Below are 14,586 nucleotides of genomic sequence, written 5' to 3' on the forward strand. Positions count from 1 at the left end.
AGGTAGCAACTGCTACTGCTGATGAATTAAAAAGCGAAGTCCAATGGCCCTTAATGAATCTTATGGCCCTTGGTTAGTCAGCAGAGAGTAATAAAGATAAGATGAAGCATTGCAAAACCTAGACCACTAAGACTGCTTCCAGAAGGTTGGTGGCTTAAGCCCATGCAGGGATAGATGCAGGTAGGATTTTTGCATTGCAGGGAGCAGGACCAGTTTTTGGGTCCCTTCCAACTTACAATTTTGTGATTCTGTGTGATTCTTTTTTTTTACCTGGACTCCATCTTCAAGATATGCTGTAAGCTGTGCAGAGTGGCTAGGGAAACCCAGCCAGATGGGCGGGGTATTAATAATAACTATTATTATTATTATTAAGATCAAAAACTTTCTTCTTTGGCTTTCTGGCCTATGTTTTCATGTCAGACATTTACATTACTTATTTGTACTTGCGTGCTTTCCAAAACCAATAGAGAAGATTCCCATGGGAATCAATAGAACTCAATTGTGTTTCTGGGCCGGGAACTGGTTCACCACAAGAGATTTAAGGCAACTCCTTTTCTATGCCTCTGGCTGGGCTTGCCCAACCTGTCTGCAACACCTGGTCAAAAAAATATGGGTAGGGCATCTTGCTGAACATAAGGTTTTCTAGCTCAAGTTCCCACTGAATTGCTGGAGGTGAATACTAACAGCTGCCATTTTTAGAAATGTATTATGTAGACACTAATCTCCACAACAAAAGCAAAAAAAACCCCACCATCATAAATACCAAGTGGTTTTGATCCAACTGCTGGAATTCAAATAGGTTAGAAGCCACGCTTCAGCTAGGCAAATCAAAGCACAGGAGATACCAGGCACTTTAAGCTTTTAATTAACTGCTGTCAAAGCACAGTTACCCTTTTGTTGCTTTCACAGAAAGTCAAGAACATTCCACTCACTGAGATGCTGAATTATCAGTGTGCACTTATACCCCTCTACTGCTCAATTAGAAAGGTTTGAAAGTGAAATAAAGATGCCTGCTCTTTTCAGAACTATTCAGTGATAAAAACAGGAAACTGAAGCACTGCCATTTGCACTACTTAACAAACCTCTCCAAAGACTTTTTGTTGAAAATCACAACAAAATCAAAGAGCAGCTACCTGGGGAAAAACTGAACTTTACTGACTTCTGCTACCCACCCTTAATTTTTGGCACAGCCGGCCAGTAACTGCATTGTAGAGCATTAGCTCCTCCATCTGACTATTCCAGGACACAATTTTTCCTCCCCCGATAGTGCACTGCAATGTACTCTTAACAAAAAAAAAATTGTATGTGCACGAGCGCTTAAATACAGTTGTATTTAAATACAAATTCAGGAGTCAGTAAAGTTCAAGCAGTAGATTGCCTTATGGAAGACATTCAGTCAATAATATTATATCTCAGAAACAACATTAGTACCAACAGAACTATAAACTTCAATTGTACTGTACCTTGCCATTTTCACTGGCTACAATCACAACTGCAAAAGTTTTAAAAATAAAAAAGGAGTATCCATGTTTAATAACAACAACAACAAAAATAATATTTTTTAAGTCTAGTTAATGGTCTAGGGTCAGTCATTCCACAAGCAGCCAACAGCCTTCCTGGAGTGCTGAAACACTCTGAAGCACTTCTAGGAACTGAAAGTGGAATGGGAAAAAGGTTGAAAAAGGAGCAAAATAACCTTTTGACACCTTGCGCATTTAGGCTCGGTGGCAACCCATGTAGGCAGTGGGAAAGGCTTCCTTCCCCTTTTCTAACCTTTCTTGAACAAGTCTCTAAAAAGTTTAAAAGAAAGATTAAAAAATGGGAAGGATCCCTTCCCCATTGCCTGGTAAAAACAGAGGGGGAATTAGTCTCTCTTCTGTTGAGTGAAAGAGAAAGGGGCCCATTTTCCCTCCACTTCTTAGTTAAATCTGGGTAGGCCCTTAGAGAGCACCTTGTCTGGGTTGCTCTGAAAACAACGATACTGCAAACACTGTTCCAGCTTCCCAGGATGCAACTCAAAAAGATAAACTGCAACACCGTTTCTACTACCCCAAAGGGTTTTTAAAAAAATTAATGTATTCTGCCATTTGTCAAAGGATTTGAACTGAAGCCTCTCACATATTGTTTCTTGGGTTGGTTGCTGTTGGGAGGGTTAACCTTTCCGTAAGAAACACAAGTATAACCAAAGAGAAACCTTCGTACAGATCTTGTTAACCTTCACCATTCTCTTGTACGATTCTGTAGCAACTTTGTCAGCCAAACTTCGCAAACTTCATTTTAACCCATCCCCTTCACACAACCTTTCTTAAGTGCTTTGGGGGGGGGGTGATTTCTACTTGGGGAGGAATTTGACTGTTTGCTTTGTTAACCATTCCATCAGTCTCCCTGAAAGCTGCTCTGGAGGCTCTGCTGACACACACTCTTGAACCAATTCAGGGGGCTTGCAGGAAGGGAAGCCCCACTGAACAACTGAAGTCCTTGTTCAGGCTTCCACTAGGCTGCAGCTACTTTGCTCCTCCCCAGTCCTTTTTTGCTATCGTGCCACACTGAGCTAAGCCAAGGTTTGGCTTAGTGTGACATCCCAAATGGGGTTTGTGGATAAGCTCACTCCTCGTTGAGTACAAGCTGTGCGATGTGGCTGGACCCAACTGCCATCAACTGTTTTTTAAAAATAATATTTTTTTATTGGTTTTCTTTTTTAAACACAAAATATAGCAACTTTTCACATACATATCAAATACATTTGCTCCGCCGAGCTCGTGACTTCCCTCCATCCCTTCAACTGGTTTTCCAATTTCTAGTAAATTGTATGCGTATTTTAACTGCCAGTTTCTGTCCTTCTGTTTATATCTAGTCCTTTTTTGTCCATGGTCAGATACTATTTTTACATTACGTTACAAGATTTATTTCAGTCCCGCTAGTGTCTTCGCATTTTTACAATGACCTTTCAAATACTCAATAAATTTACTCCATTCTCTTTGGAACCAGGTCACCCTGGTTCCAGATCCTAACAGTCAGTTTGGCCAACTCCGCATAGTCCATCATCTTCATCTGCCACTCCTAACTGCCATCAACTCTTGACCACTGGTCATGATGGCTGGAGATGCTGGAAGATGGAGTCCAGTCAAGTCCATAAGGCCACAGCTACCCCCCCCCCCGCATCCCGTCTCTAAACTATCTCCAAGACACCCATCACCCCTGTAAAATGATGGCTGCCTGTCAATGTGGTACACACACTAATCAGTAAAATTAATTAATTAGGTGCATCATCTCTATCATTCCCTTCACAGGTTAAGATTATGAATTAGGTGCATCATCTCTACCATTCCCTTCATAGGTGTCCCCTATTAGCGCAGATTTTTCAGTGAGAGCATTACATCTTAAGAAAAAGACACCTAGTAAATTCGAAAACCCCAGATAAAGCTGTTGACAGTGTGCATTTTACAACCTAACGTGAATGTGTTTTTCACCCAAAAACAAAGCTTGCCCATAGAAATTAGTCAATCTGTTTGGGATGCATCTTCATAGATGGAACATCAATTTGTAAAACTCAGAGCCAGAATATGGATTTGGACAGCTGTATAGCATTTGGTTTGCGTACTACACAGTCACATCTTTCCTGCTGTCGTACCAGGAAGAACCATACTCAAGATCCTCAGAAAAGCAATACAATAGAAGATTCATCATGAGGCATGGCTGGAGACCAAGTGGCTTTCTACTGACAAGCACGGCAGCCCAAACATGCATTATGGTCAAAAAGTGGCAGGGGTGTGCGGGAAAGAGATTACAAACTTTGTTCAGTCTTCCATTCAGATATTAAGCATTTCAACACTACCACGTACACTGTAATTCAAAGTTGTGAAACTTACAGCATCATATGACAAGCTGACATTTTCAAGGAACTTTTTAGTCAATTCTCCACTTAGCTGGGTGAATCTGTAGCGGAAAAGATCCATTTCTTGCTGGATAAACCACCGCCTAAGATCCTCCCTGCGATGGAACATGAAACACATGCTGAAATATGTTTAGTTATTTTTAAAAACACATAACTGCAGTTCTCTACATACCATATTTTTCGCCCTATAGGACGCACTTTTTCCTCTCCAAAAATGAAGGGGAAATGTGTGTGCGTCCTATGAGGCGAATGCAGGCTTTCGCTGAAGCCTGGAGAGGGAGAGGCGTCGGTGCGCACCGACCCCTCTGGCTCTCCAGGCTTCAGGGCGCGCAAGGCTTGGGGCGGCAGCCTGCAGTCCGAAGCATGGGGCGAGCTGCGGAGCCCGCCCCGTGCTTCGGGCAGATGTCAGCAAGCCTCGCGCGCCGGGCTCACAAGGCTTGCAGGCAGCAGCCTGTTCTGGGGGCTGGGGGAGCTCGGGCTTCACCTGCGCCTGGGGGGGGGATTTTTTTTCTTTATCCCCCCCCAAAAAAAAAACCTAGGTGCGTCCTATGGGGCGAAAAATACGGTAGTTTTTCTTTGAAAGTCAAATGAACAAAAATGTAACCTGAAATCTTCCTACAACATTCCAGTTTCTACTTCTGGATCAGCATTTCCTATATACATTATTTTTAACGAAATAGTTTTCATTGCTCTTTATTATTCTATTTGCTTCTCTTACGTTCTTCTACCTGGACAAAAGGAGTCTCTTCCACTCCATAATGAGTAGCTCCTACAACCTTTGAGAACACCCAAGTGCATGTTCATTTAGAATGGTGGCAGAGTGTGAGTCTGTGTGTTAAAAAGTCTTGTGGCACTGGATGGCCAGGTCAGGCACTGGCTGAGGGATCCATGGATGTTCATGAGGGTTTCTCACTAGCCTGACCCAGCTGCATCACTACTCACTGACTTCCACAATGGACCCTGGGTTAACCATTGCTACACTGGTTGGGTGCTGGTGCAGCTTTTAAATAGCATATTCATATATACTGAACATATATATCAAGAGAGGGCACGCACAATTTGGATAAATTAATACAGCAGCAACCACCAAGGATATATGGTTTGTTCCTCTTCAAAAGTGGCACCAGTGCCCACCCACCCCTAAAATGCTGTTCTAGGAAGGAAGGAAGTGCTGCTGTTGTTCCTGCAGCAATGGTGGCAGCAGAAAAAATACTGCACAGTTGTGGCTGGGTTGGGAAGGGAAAGTGTTTAAGCAGCGTGTGTGGTTCTGAAAAACGTAAGAGGGCAATGTGTTCTGACGGAGCCAAGAGATAAGAGATAAAAGAGATAAGAAGACATCAGCAATGCTTCTCTTCTCAGCTCTCCTGTTGTTCAGATGCCCTTGGCTCATGCCACCAGCAGAAACTTTTATATGTTGAGAACTGTGCAATTTAGAAAACTGGAAAATGGGGGGAGGGAGAGAGAGAGAGAGAGAGAGAGAGAGAGAGAGAGAGAGACAGACAGACAGACAAAAACCCTGGAAAATATTTGTGAATAAAAGCAGTGACAATGTAAGCTTTTGCCTCTTGGTGGCACTATTGGACTACTAAAATCCAGCAGGTGAACCGCTTTATTTTTCATTACCATCATGCCACCAGATTCACTGAAAAATAATGTCCAACTTTACCTCATCAAGTTGACACAGGATGAGACAGGATATGTGGCTTTTAAAATAAAGATCAGCTTAATGCTTTTAAATAAAGACTTCAAACTTTTGCAGAAAAGTCCAAGGCTAATGCAGCTAACATCAATTAAAATATAATAAGCTTGCATCTTAAAAGACCTAGATGGTCACTGATTAAACTGGAAATGGTTACCCGCTTCCTAGAAAGAGTCTCTTTAAGAAGTCTGAATGCCTCCCTCTTTATAACAGTTTTCAGTATTTAATTGTAACACCATATTAACGGGTAAAGTTATTTTATTGATAAGTTGTGTTGCTGGTTTTTCCCTTAAAAGACACACACACAACACTATACAAATATATGTCCTTTTTAACACATTGCAATTGACACTTAATTCTCCCCACAAGCAATGCCAAGAAACAGGCTCAATTCAGACAGCTCAACAAGTCATGGCTTTCGCTAACAATAATTTAGAACCCAACTCATGGTGTGAACTTCCAAATGAACAGGAAAACCATGGTTTGGAATTGCTTATCTGCTTGGTTCTCCAGTCTTTTAAAGTTCAGGTTCCTAAGCTTACTCCCTTCTCCATGGTGCACCTGCCTCCAGAGATGAAGTGATAGCTTTAATTATAGTTTGTTAATTTGGACAACATGCCAAACCATTGTGAAGCATTTGTAACAATAATTGGATGGGACGTTTCAACTCGGCCATGATGATTTTCATTCTGAAATTAGCAGCGTTTCCCAAATAAGATTAATCCTAAAAGATCTTGGAATGTGGATCAACAAATGGTTACAAAATACACTTTCTCAAATCTTAAAATCCACAACATGATGTTTGTGCTTATTACATGCAATTAAACAGTAACTGGACAAACAATACCTACGATTGGCAGTAGGCAAGACGCAATATGAAATGAGAAATGTGATCTTTTCTTCTTGCATCATAATCCTCTTCAGCCAAAGCCTAAATTACAAAAAAGCATGTTAAGAACAATCATTTAATATACTGTAACAACCACAAAAAATACTTTATTATAAATAACTTTTAAAATAAATAGACTTGCAGCACAATCTTATGCATATCTACTTAGAAGTAAGTAAGGACACTGACAAACTGGAACGTGTCCAGAGGAGGGCAACCAAAATGGTCAAAGGCCTGGAAACGATGCCTTATGAGGAACGGCTAAGGGAGCTGGGCATGTTTAGCCTGGAGAAGAGGAGGTTAAGGGGTGATATGATAGCCATGTTCAAATATATAAAAGGATGTCACATAGAGGAGGGAGAAAGGTTGTTTTCTGCTGCTCCAGAGAAGCGGACACGGAGCAATGGATCCAAACTACAAGAAAGAAGATTCCACCTAAACATTAGGAAGAACTTCCTGACAGTAAGAGCTGTTCGACAGTGGAATTTGCTTTCAAGGAGTGTGGTGGAGTCTCCTACTTTGGAGGTCTTTAAGCAGAGGCTTGACAACCATATGTCAGGAGTGCTCTGATGGTGTTTCCTGCTTGGCAGGGGGTTGGACTCGATGGCCCTTGGGGTCTCTTCCAACTCTATGATTCTATGATTCTAAGTCCACTGAGTTTACATCCAGGCATGAGGATTGCTGCCTCAATTCTACAGGTCAGTAGTGGGCACAATGCAGGCTTCCGGAATCTATGCTGGGGGTTTTTACTACCAAACAAGATCCATCAACTTGATCAGGGACAAAATCACGGCCAGATGCAAAATTACAGGAAAGCATACAATGCATTCTTCATTATGGGACATAGCTTTGGAACACTCTGCCCAGAAAGATTTATTCCTTCACCTTTCTGGCAGTACTTTGCCATTTGAATTTCAGTAGGCATTTCATCTGTTTGCTTCTATCTGGCTTTTTCAACATTTGATTTTCTTTTTTTTCGACTGATAGTATTTATCTGCCACTGCCTATTTCATTTTATTTAGTATGTTCTTTCTATGTTATCACTTTTTATATGCAAGTTATTAGACACCTTTGGTGGTCTTTTGTACAGGAAAGCCTATACTGGACTTCAAGAGTATCTCCACCCCCATCGTTCTGCCTGGACACTGAGATCCAGCGCCGAGGGCCTTCTGGCGGTTCCCTCCCTGAGAGAAGTGAGGTTACAGGGAACCAGGCTGAGGGCCTTCTCGGTAGTGGTGCCTGCACTGTGGAATGCCCTCCCATCAGATGTCAAGGAAATAAGCAACTATCTGACTTTTAGAAGACATCTGAAGGCAACCCTGTATCAGGGAATTTTTTTTATGTGTAATGTTTTACAATTTTTTATGTGTTGTAAGCTGTCCAGAGTGGCTAGGGAAACCAAATCAGATGGGTGAGGTATAAATAATAAAATAATAGTAATTAATATTATCATCACCACCACCACCATCATCATACATGTCATGGGCAAGGCCTATGTGCAACCAACTATGTGCAATCTACCAACACTACTATGTCTCTAAAATTATTTCTTCCAGTGGCCACAACTACACAGAAATATGAAGTTTATACTCAGTGTTAATTATTCAGTTTTACTTACCTTATACGGAAATTTAAGAGCCCGAATTTCAGATGCCAGCTTTCTATTATAATCATCTGAACCTTTCACATAACTGACACCCAAGTTCTCTACTACTTTGAGTACTGCAAAGAACAAGACAATGACAGATTTGAAATGTAGCACTGAGTATCTAAGATGCGTCTGAAAATACATATCTGAAAAGTGGTTGGGGGAAAATAATTTGACAACTGATTATAACAAACTTACATAAAAGTATAACTGATAGCCATACCGAAAATAACTCTTTAATGTCTTAACTCTATGATCCTGAAAATGTTGAGGGTGAGTAAGCGTCACATAAGAATATTTCACAGAAACACATAATCAACCATTCTGAAAATTCAAGGTTTGTTCTAGTCTACACGTTTACTCACATTTGAGTCTGTCAACAGCAAAACTTTCAAATTCTATTAGAGATATATTTTCAGTGGGAGGCTGCAGGTAGAACTGAAGGCTAAGAGGGTATTGATCCTGTCTATCAGCCACCACCTTCAACAACTTCCGTCTGCTGCTTCCAGTAAACAGCATTTTCTCCCTGTAAACCTGTAAGACAAACAGAAACACAACAGTTTAGGATATAACTAAACAGTAATAAAAGCTGGTCCAAATGTTAACCACACTTCAGAACATAGGTTCAAATGGTACACTAAAGAAAAAAGACTTTCTTTTATTTATTTTAGGTCTATAGACCTAAAAATGCACAACATGCACAGATTGCAGGTTGTGGTGGGAGAGGCGGAAGCAAGATAACATATACAGTGGTACCTCAGATTAAGTACTTAATTCTTTCTGAAGGTCCGTACTTAACCTGAAACTGTTCTTAACCTGAAGCACCACTTTAGCTAATGGGGCCTCCTGCTGCCACCAGAGCACGATTTCTGTTCTCATCCTGAAGCAAAGTTCTTAACCTGAAGCACTATTTCTGGGTTAGCGGAGTCTGTAACCTGAAGCGTATGTAACCTGAAGCATATGTAACCTGAAGCGTATGTAACCTGAGGTACCACTGTAGATCAGAGGGAGGAGGACCATGGACTGGATTTAGACTGTGATCCTTCTGCATACCTACCTCAGAGTAAATCCCACAAAGAAGTCAATGTGGCTTACTTCTTTTTATAAAAAAAAATTCGACAAAGTAACAATCGTAAATAAATAAGAATAAAAACGTGCACCCCACCCCGGATACCATTCCACTGTAACTCATCCAACCTCCCAAAAATTCAACACTTCTTGCGATGGTTTGACCCCTTTTATGTTTTAACAGTTCAAATTCTACAAACAACTTCCCTATCTCCTCAAAATCATTCCTCCTGCATATTCCCCGCCTTACCTTAATAGCACATGTTAATTTATCATTAATAGCTACATCCCAGGCTTACTTCTGAGTAAATGCGCTCAGGAGTCAACTGTTGGGGCCTGGGGACATTGGGCGGAAAAAAAAAAATCGAAGAGGGGGAGCGAAAGAGATAAATAATCCTCTCACACATATACATACCAGAAACCCACTCCTCCAAAGCCACCTGCCACTCACCGCGCGGCCTCTTCAGATCAACACCCAGCAGAACCCAATTTCCCGCGCGAAAAGTAACGCTCGCCACGCCCCCGCCGTGACGTCGCCGCCTCGCTTCTTTCCTTCTTCCGCTCGTTCTGATACCGCCCCTCTGAGCTCGGCTCCTTCCGCCGGCTTCCCGCGGTTGCCATGGCGACAGCGACGACGCCCCCGCCTTTTTTTCTTACTCCTTCACTTCCGGGGCCGGAAGTAGAAGGAGCAAATCTCCGTCCCGCAGAGAGAAGGCCGCTCTACCCTGTCTTTCAACCCCTTATTCGGCCAAAGCCGTAGAGATAAAGCAAACGCGAGAGTCCAAGCGCAGCAAGCGAAGTCCGGTTTCCTAGCGCCACAGCTCCGGCGTGGCATGGTCACTTCCGGCACAATTCGGTCCACGTCTCGTGTCCATTTTTCCCCGTCTCCCTCTCCTGCATGCCCTTTCCCCGACCCGAAAAAGATGCAACCTTGTGCTCCGATTTCTTGCCTTTTTCCGTGCGGAGAGAGACGGGGGGGAGGGGTGGAAATGTTAATTATTAGCCAAGAGCATCACCTTTGACATCTCCGTAAAAGGCTTGAGTCGTCCGAAGTCACGTAAAAGAGGATGCGGAAACATTGCTCCTTTCCAGAATTCAAATTCTATGCGTCTTTAGCTGTTTTTATTTTAGTTGTAAGCCGCCTCGAGTCCAGTTAGCGGAAAAAGCCGTGATATAAATAAATACAATAAAATAAGACAATATATATTGTCTTCATGTAACATTTTTATAGGTAACTGAATTTTTGTAATATTTTGTTTAAACTGTCAAACAAAATATTGCTTAACATGAAAGTTCTTGCTTCGGTTTTTTTGTACGCAGCTTAGCAATATTTTTAATACATTAAGCAGTACAGAAATTAGATAAGCAAGCCAGCAAGCGACAAGCCAGACGTATGAGTGGTATGCCCTCTGCAACATCCACAGTCCCACTGCTTGCACTGGGGAAGAAAAAAATCCTTTCCAGCATTTGGATTGGATCTGTCTGGATAGGATCCATTATCTTCATGGATAGCAAGCAGCAGGGCAGGTTCAAGATCCAGTGGAGGGACCTCCAACTCATTTAAAATAAAAAGGCCATGTCTGTAACTATTGCAAGTGAAAACAAGCATGCAAGAGATGAGGGAGTGCTCCCATCCCATTACCAATCCCTGATGGTCAGTGCATCTGACTCAAATCACTATATTTAAGATGCTGACAAAGGGCCCATAATACCTTCAGGATTATATGAAATTGGAACTGGCAGAAGGATGGGGGAAGAGACTGAGCGAGCATTAATTTCTGAATTAATAGAACTGGGAACAGAAGATTCATACTGACAGATGGTCTTTAATAAATCATTAACTAAAGTGTTTTACTGCATTTTGAATATCTTCTTGTATACAGTGTAGGTAGGCTGTATTCTTAATGTGGGAATGTAGGCACAAGGTTGTTCAGTGCACAATGCCATCTGGTATTATACTTTGCAAATTTGCAGCGAGTGTATCCTTGTTGATTTTTATTTAAATGTGCATTTAATGGGTTTTAACACAAAGGGACAGGAGCACTATTCTCATTTTCAGCTTGTTACCTTTCCTCCTCTCCCAGAATCAAGAGACTCCTATGGCTGTGTAAGTTTTTACTCTGCTGTAGCAGCAGAAAACTCTGGTGAAAATCAGGCTGCTTGACAAATTACAGTTCTACTTACTGCTTAAAATAGTATTTTGGGAACAGGCACATACTGTAACCTGAGATTATTGTCTTTAGATAGGAAAATATCTTCTCTGCTTCAATCAATAGAAATAATTACACTGGATATGCAGAAGTTAATTACTACTGCTAAAAAATTAAGCAAGTCCTGTTCTCTTTGGAATTCCCTTCATATAACTGATATTGCATATGAGTCATGGAAGTACTCTCCAGTGCACAAGCACAATAATTACTGTTTAAAGTAATTGCACTTGCACATAGTTAGCTTAACACTAATGACGTTTTTCCAATTGTAATAATAGCAAATGTATTCATTTTTAATAAATAGTGCCATGTGTGATTGTACAAAGATCTTTTTTTATCATGAAATAAATAGATCAAACGCTTTTTCTTACAGGTCCAGACAAAAAGTTATCTCTCCCCCCCCCCCAAGACTAATAACCCCGCTTCAGAATTAGAATTAGTCCTCTTCTGTGGCAACTGTGTACCATGAAGTTCTCATACAGTAATTTTGAATAATGCTTTTTATTATGATAATTATATAGCAAAACACAATGGTGCTGCCCCCTCCCTACTAGTGTGGCTTCCTTACCAGTTCCTATTGCCAAACTCTGTGCAGGTCCTGGGACATACAGTGAAATTGGCTGTAAGTAGGCAGTCTCGGGTGGCGCTGTGGGTTAAACCACAGAGCCTAGGACTTGCTGATCAGAAGGTCGGTGGTTTGAATCCCTGCGACGGGGTGAGCTCCCATTGCTCGGTCCCTGCTCCTGCCAACCTAGCAGTTCAAAAGCACGTCAAAGTGCAAGTAGATAAATAGGTACCGCTCCGGCGGGAAGGTTAACAGCGTTTCCGTGTGCCGCTCTGGTTCGCCAGAAGCGGCTTAGTCATGCTGGCCACATGACCTGGAAGCTGAACACCGGCTCCCTCGGCCAATAAAACAAAATGACCACCGCAACCCCAGAGTCGGTCATGACTGGACCTGATGGTCAGGGGTCCCTTTACCTTTACCTAGGCAGAGTCTCTGGAGCTCCATCACAATGGCATTCAAGTTTGTTCCACACAGCAGTGAACCTTGGTGGTCTAACCACAACCCCAGTTTGCCAAGTCTCCATCATGTCCTTGCTGCCCTAGGAGAAGGGGATATCAGAGGTGGAAACAGGTCTCTGGCTTCGCCCTCAGCCCACTTCTTGTTCTTGGCTTCCTTTGCCATCTGCTCCCTTCACACATGGTGGCTACTAGTGTGCCAGCATGAATAAGGCACCAAGTTTGAACTCAGCTGGGAAGACACAGTGCATGGACCCTGGCCTACTTCATGGCAGGAATTCCATAGCCCCTCAAAGGCCAGCTGTTGCCTATGTTTTGAGGCTAGGAGGAATTCTGAGCATCTCCCACAGGAACCCACAACTGCATCAATGGCATTAAAAAAGTAATCAATGACATTAAAAAATGGCTACAGCAGCTCCTTCACTTCTAGGCAGGGTGAGTTGCTTTAGCTGTGTGCTGCTTTAAGCTGAAGCAACACTGCGGCTGGCAAAAATTTGCACATCTACCTAAGTTCTCTGATGTTGTCTTTTCTTCTTTGAAAAGGGAAGGTAATTTTTGGTGGTCTTTTTATGTAGGAGGGCACATGTTGAACACAATAGTGCTTTCATAATGTAAAAAGGAACCCACTATATCAGTCGACACCTGAAATTGTTATCCTGCAATGGCATTAGAAGCTAAATAAATTATGATAACCAGCATTGTGGTCAACAGAGAATGAATGCCACAATTTGGATGGAAGGAATGTTATCTGCACACACACACACACACACCCATTTTTGCTACTATATTTGACTTTCACAAAAATGCCCAGGTATGTTTCAGTTTGAATGCAACATGAGAAGCTTTTTTAATTCTTTGTGTGACCTGCCACTGGATTTGAATCCCGGCATACATGGTTACCAGGCAATGCCTTTATACATTGCGTGCATATGCTTCCCCAAGTTCCACGAACAAACTTCTGACATAATATCTGCCAGTTATGTAACAGCTAAAACCTAAAAGCTAAAAGCAATGGTTGCAATCCTTGTTTGCATCTTCTCCAGCACTTGTTTGCCCATCCCACTTTCAGATTCTAAAACAATAAAGGACCTCACAATTCAGTCCTGCACATAAGGAGCTCTATCCTAAGCACCCTGGAGCAAAGCTGGGTAACTCCAGCAACTCCAAACTGTGAATCTGATTTTCAAGGGGAATGCAACTAACTCCATATACGGTATGCTGACACACTATCCCTAGCTCAACCCTTCTGTCTTTCCAGGAATTAATTTCAGTTTGTTTACCTCCATCCAGTCCATCATTGACCTCAGACACCTATTCAGAATCTCCCCCGTCTTCCCAATTTGTGAGGGTAAGGAGAAATAGAGCACATAACCAATGACAACACCTCTGCACCTCCATATTACCTTTCCTAGCAGCTTCATGCAGATAGCATTGGGCACAAGGTCAAATCCTGCAGGACACCATAGTTAGGCCAAAGGACAAGGTATGTACAGTAATAGGAGACCTGTAAATGCATATAACAATACAGTACCTGCAATGAATTGCTTGCTCCTCCAAACAATTCCCGCCCGCCCCAGTTGCCTCTGACAACTAATCTGTAATGGAAATCAGTCACACTGAACTCAGTAATCTTTCACCCCAAAAGCACGATGTTTTCAGAAGACCAGCCAAGTGAGGATTTGAACTCTCATCTTCTTGGCTGAAGTAACAACGCTTTAAACCAGTGGGGACGCCCAGCGCGTGCTCAGGACCCACAGATCCTTCATCCCTGCCTTAACCCTTCTATTGCCCTAAAACCCGCAACCCTATACGCACTTACCTGGGAGTAAGTCCTGGTGGACTTACACCTCGGTAGGCGTGCATAGAATTGCACTGCAAAACCTTTGATCCTTATTAGGATGGGCGGAGGGGAGAGTTATTGGCGTCCTGGGCTCTGTAGCGAGCGAAACCACCACCATGCAAGGGCTTGCTGCTACCTAGGCGCCAACCGCGCTTGTTTAGGAGCAATAATACACCGTTCATCTCCGCGGGGTTTTTTTCCTACGTCAGCCTGGGCTTGCATAAGGATCTGGTTGCACATCCAGGACGGAGAGCCGCCAGGCCAGGGCGCTTCGCCTGCTTCGCCCGGGCCGAGCTGCTGGTGGCGGATCCGGCGCC

The 14,586-nt window shown here is 42.6% G+C and overlaps 1 protein-coding gene across 6 annotated transcripts in view; it reads right to left on the bottom strand.

Moving 5' to 3' along the window:
• PRIM2 (DNA primase subunit 2) overlaps nucleotides 1–14,586 on the bottom strand; it is a 67,495-nt gene extending 52,909 nt beyond the window's left edge. Inside the window, exons 1-5 of one of the 6 annotated variants that reach the window (XM_082218319.1) lie at nucleotides 14,474–14,586; nucleotides 8,497–8,665; nucleotides 8,102–8,205; nucleotides 6,446–6,525; nucleotides 3,870–3,990 (exon numbers count right to left, since the gene is read on the bottom strand). In XM_082218319.1, the coding sequence (XP_082074445.1) occupies nucleotides 3,870–3,990; nucleotides 6,446–6,525; nucleotides 8,102–8,205; nucleotides 8,497–8,665; nucleotides 14,474–14,509 (510 nt within the window). In that variant the 5' untranslated portion in view covers nucleotides 14,510–14,586. The other 5 variants (XM_082218324.1, XM_082218323.1, XM_082218321.1 and 2 more) reach the window with 5 other exon arrangements.

The sequence above is a fragment of the Podarcis vaucheri genome (genome assembly GCF_965113315.1).
Source record: "Podarcis vaucheri genome assembly, chromosome: 3".
Classification (NCBI taxonomy): Eukaryota; Metazoa; Chordata; class Lepidosauria; order Squamata; family Lacertidae; genus Podarcis; species Podarcis vaucheri.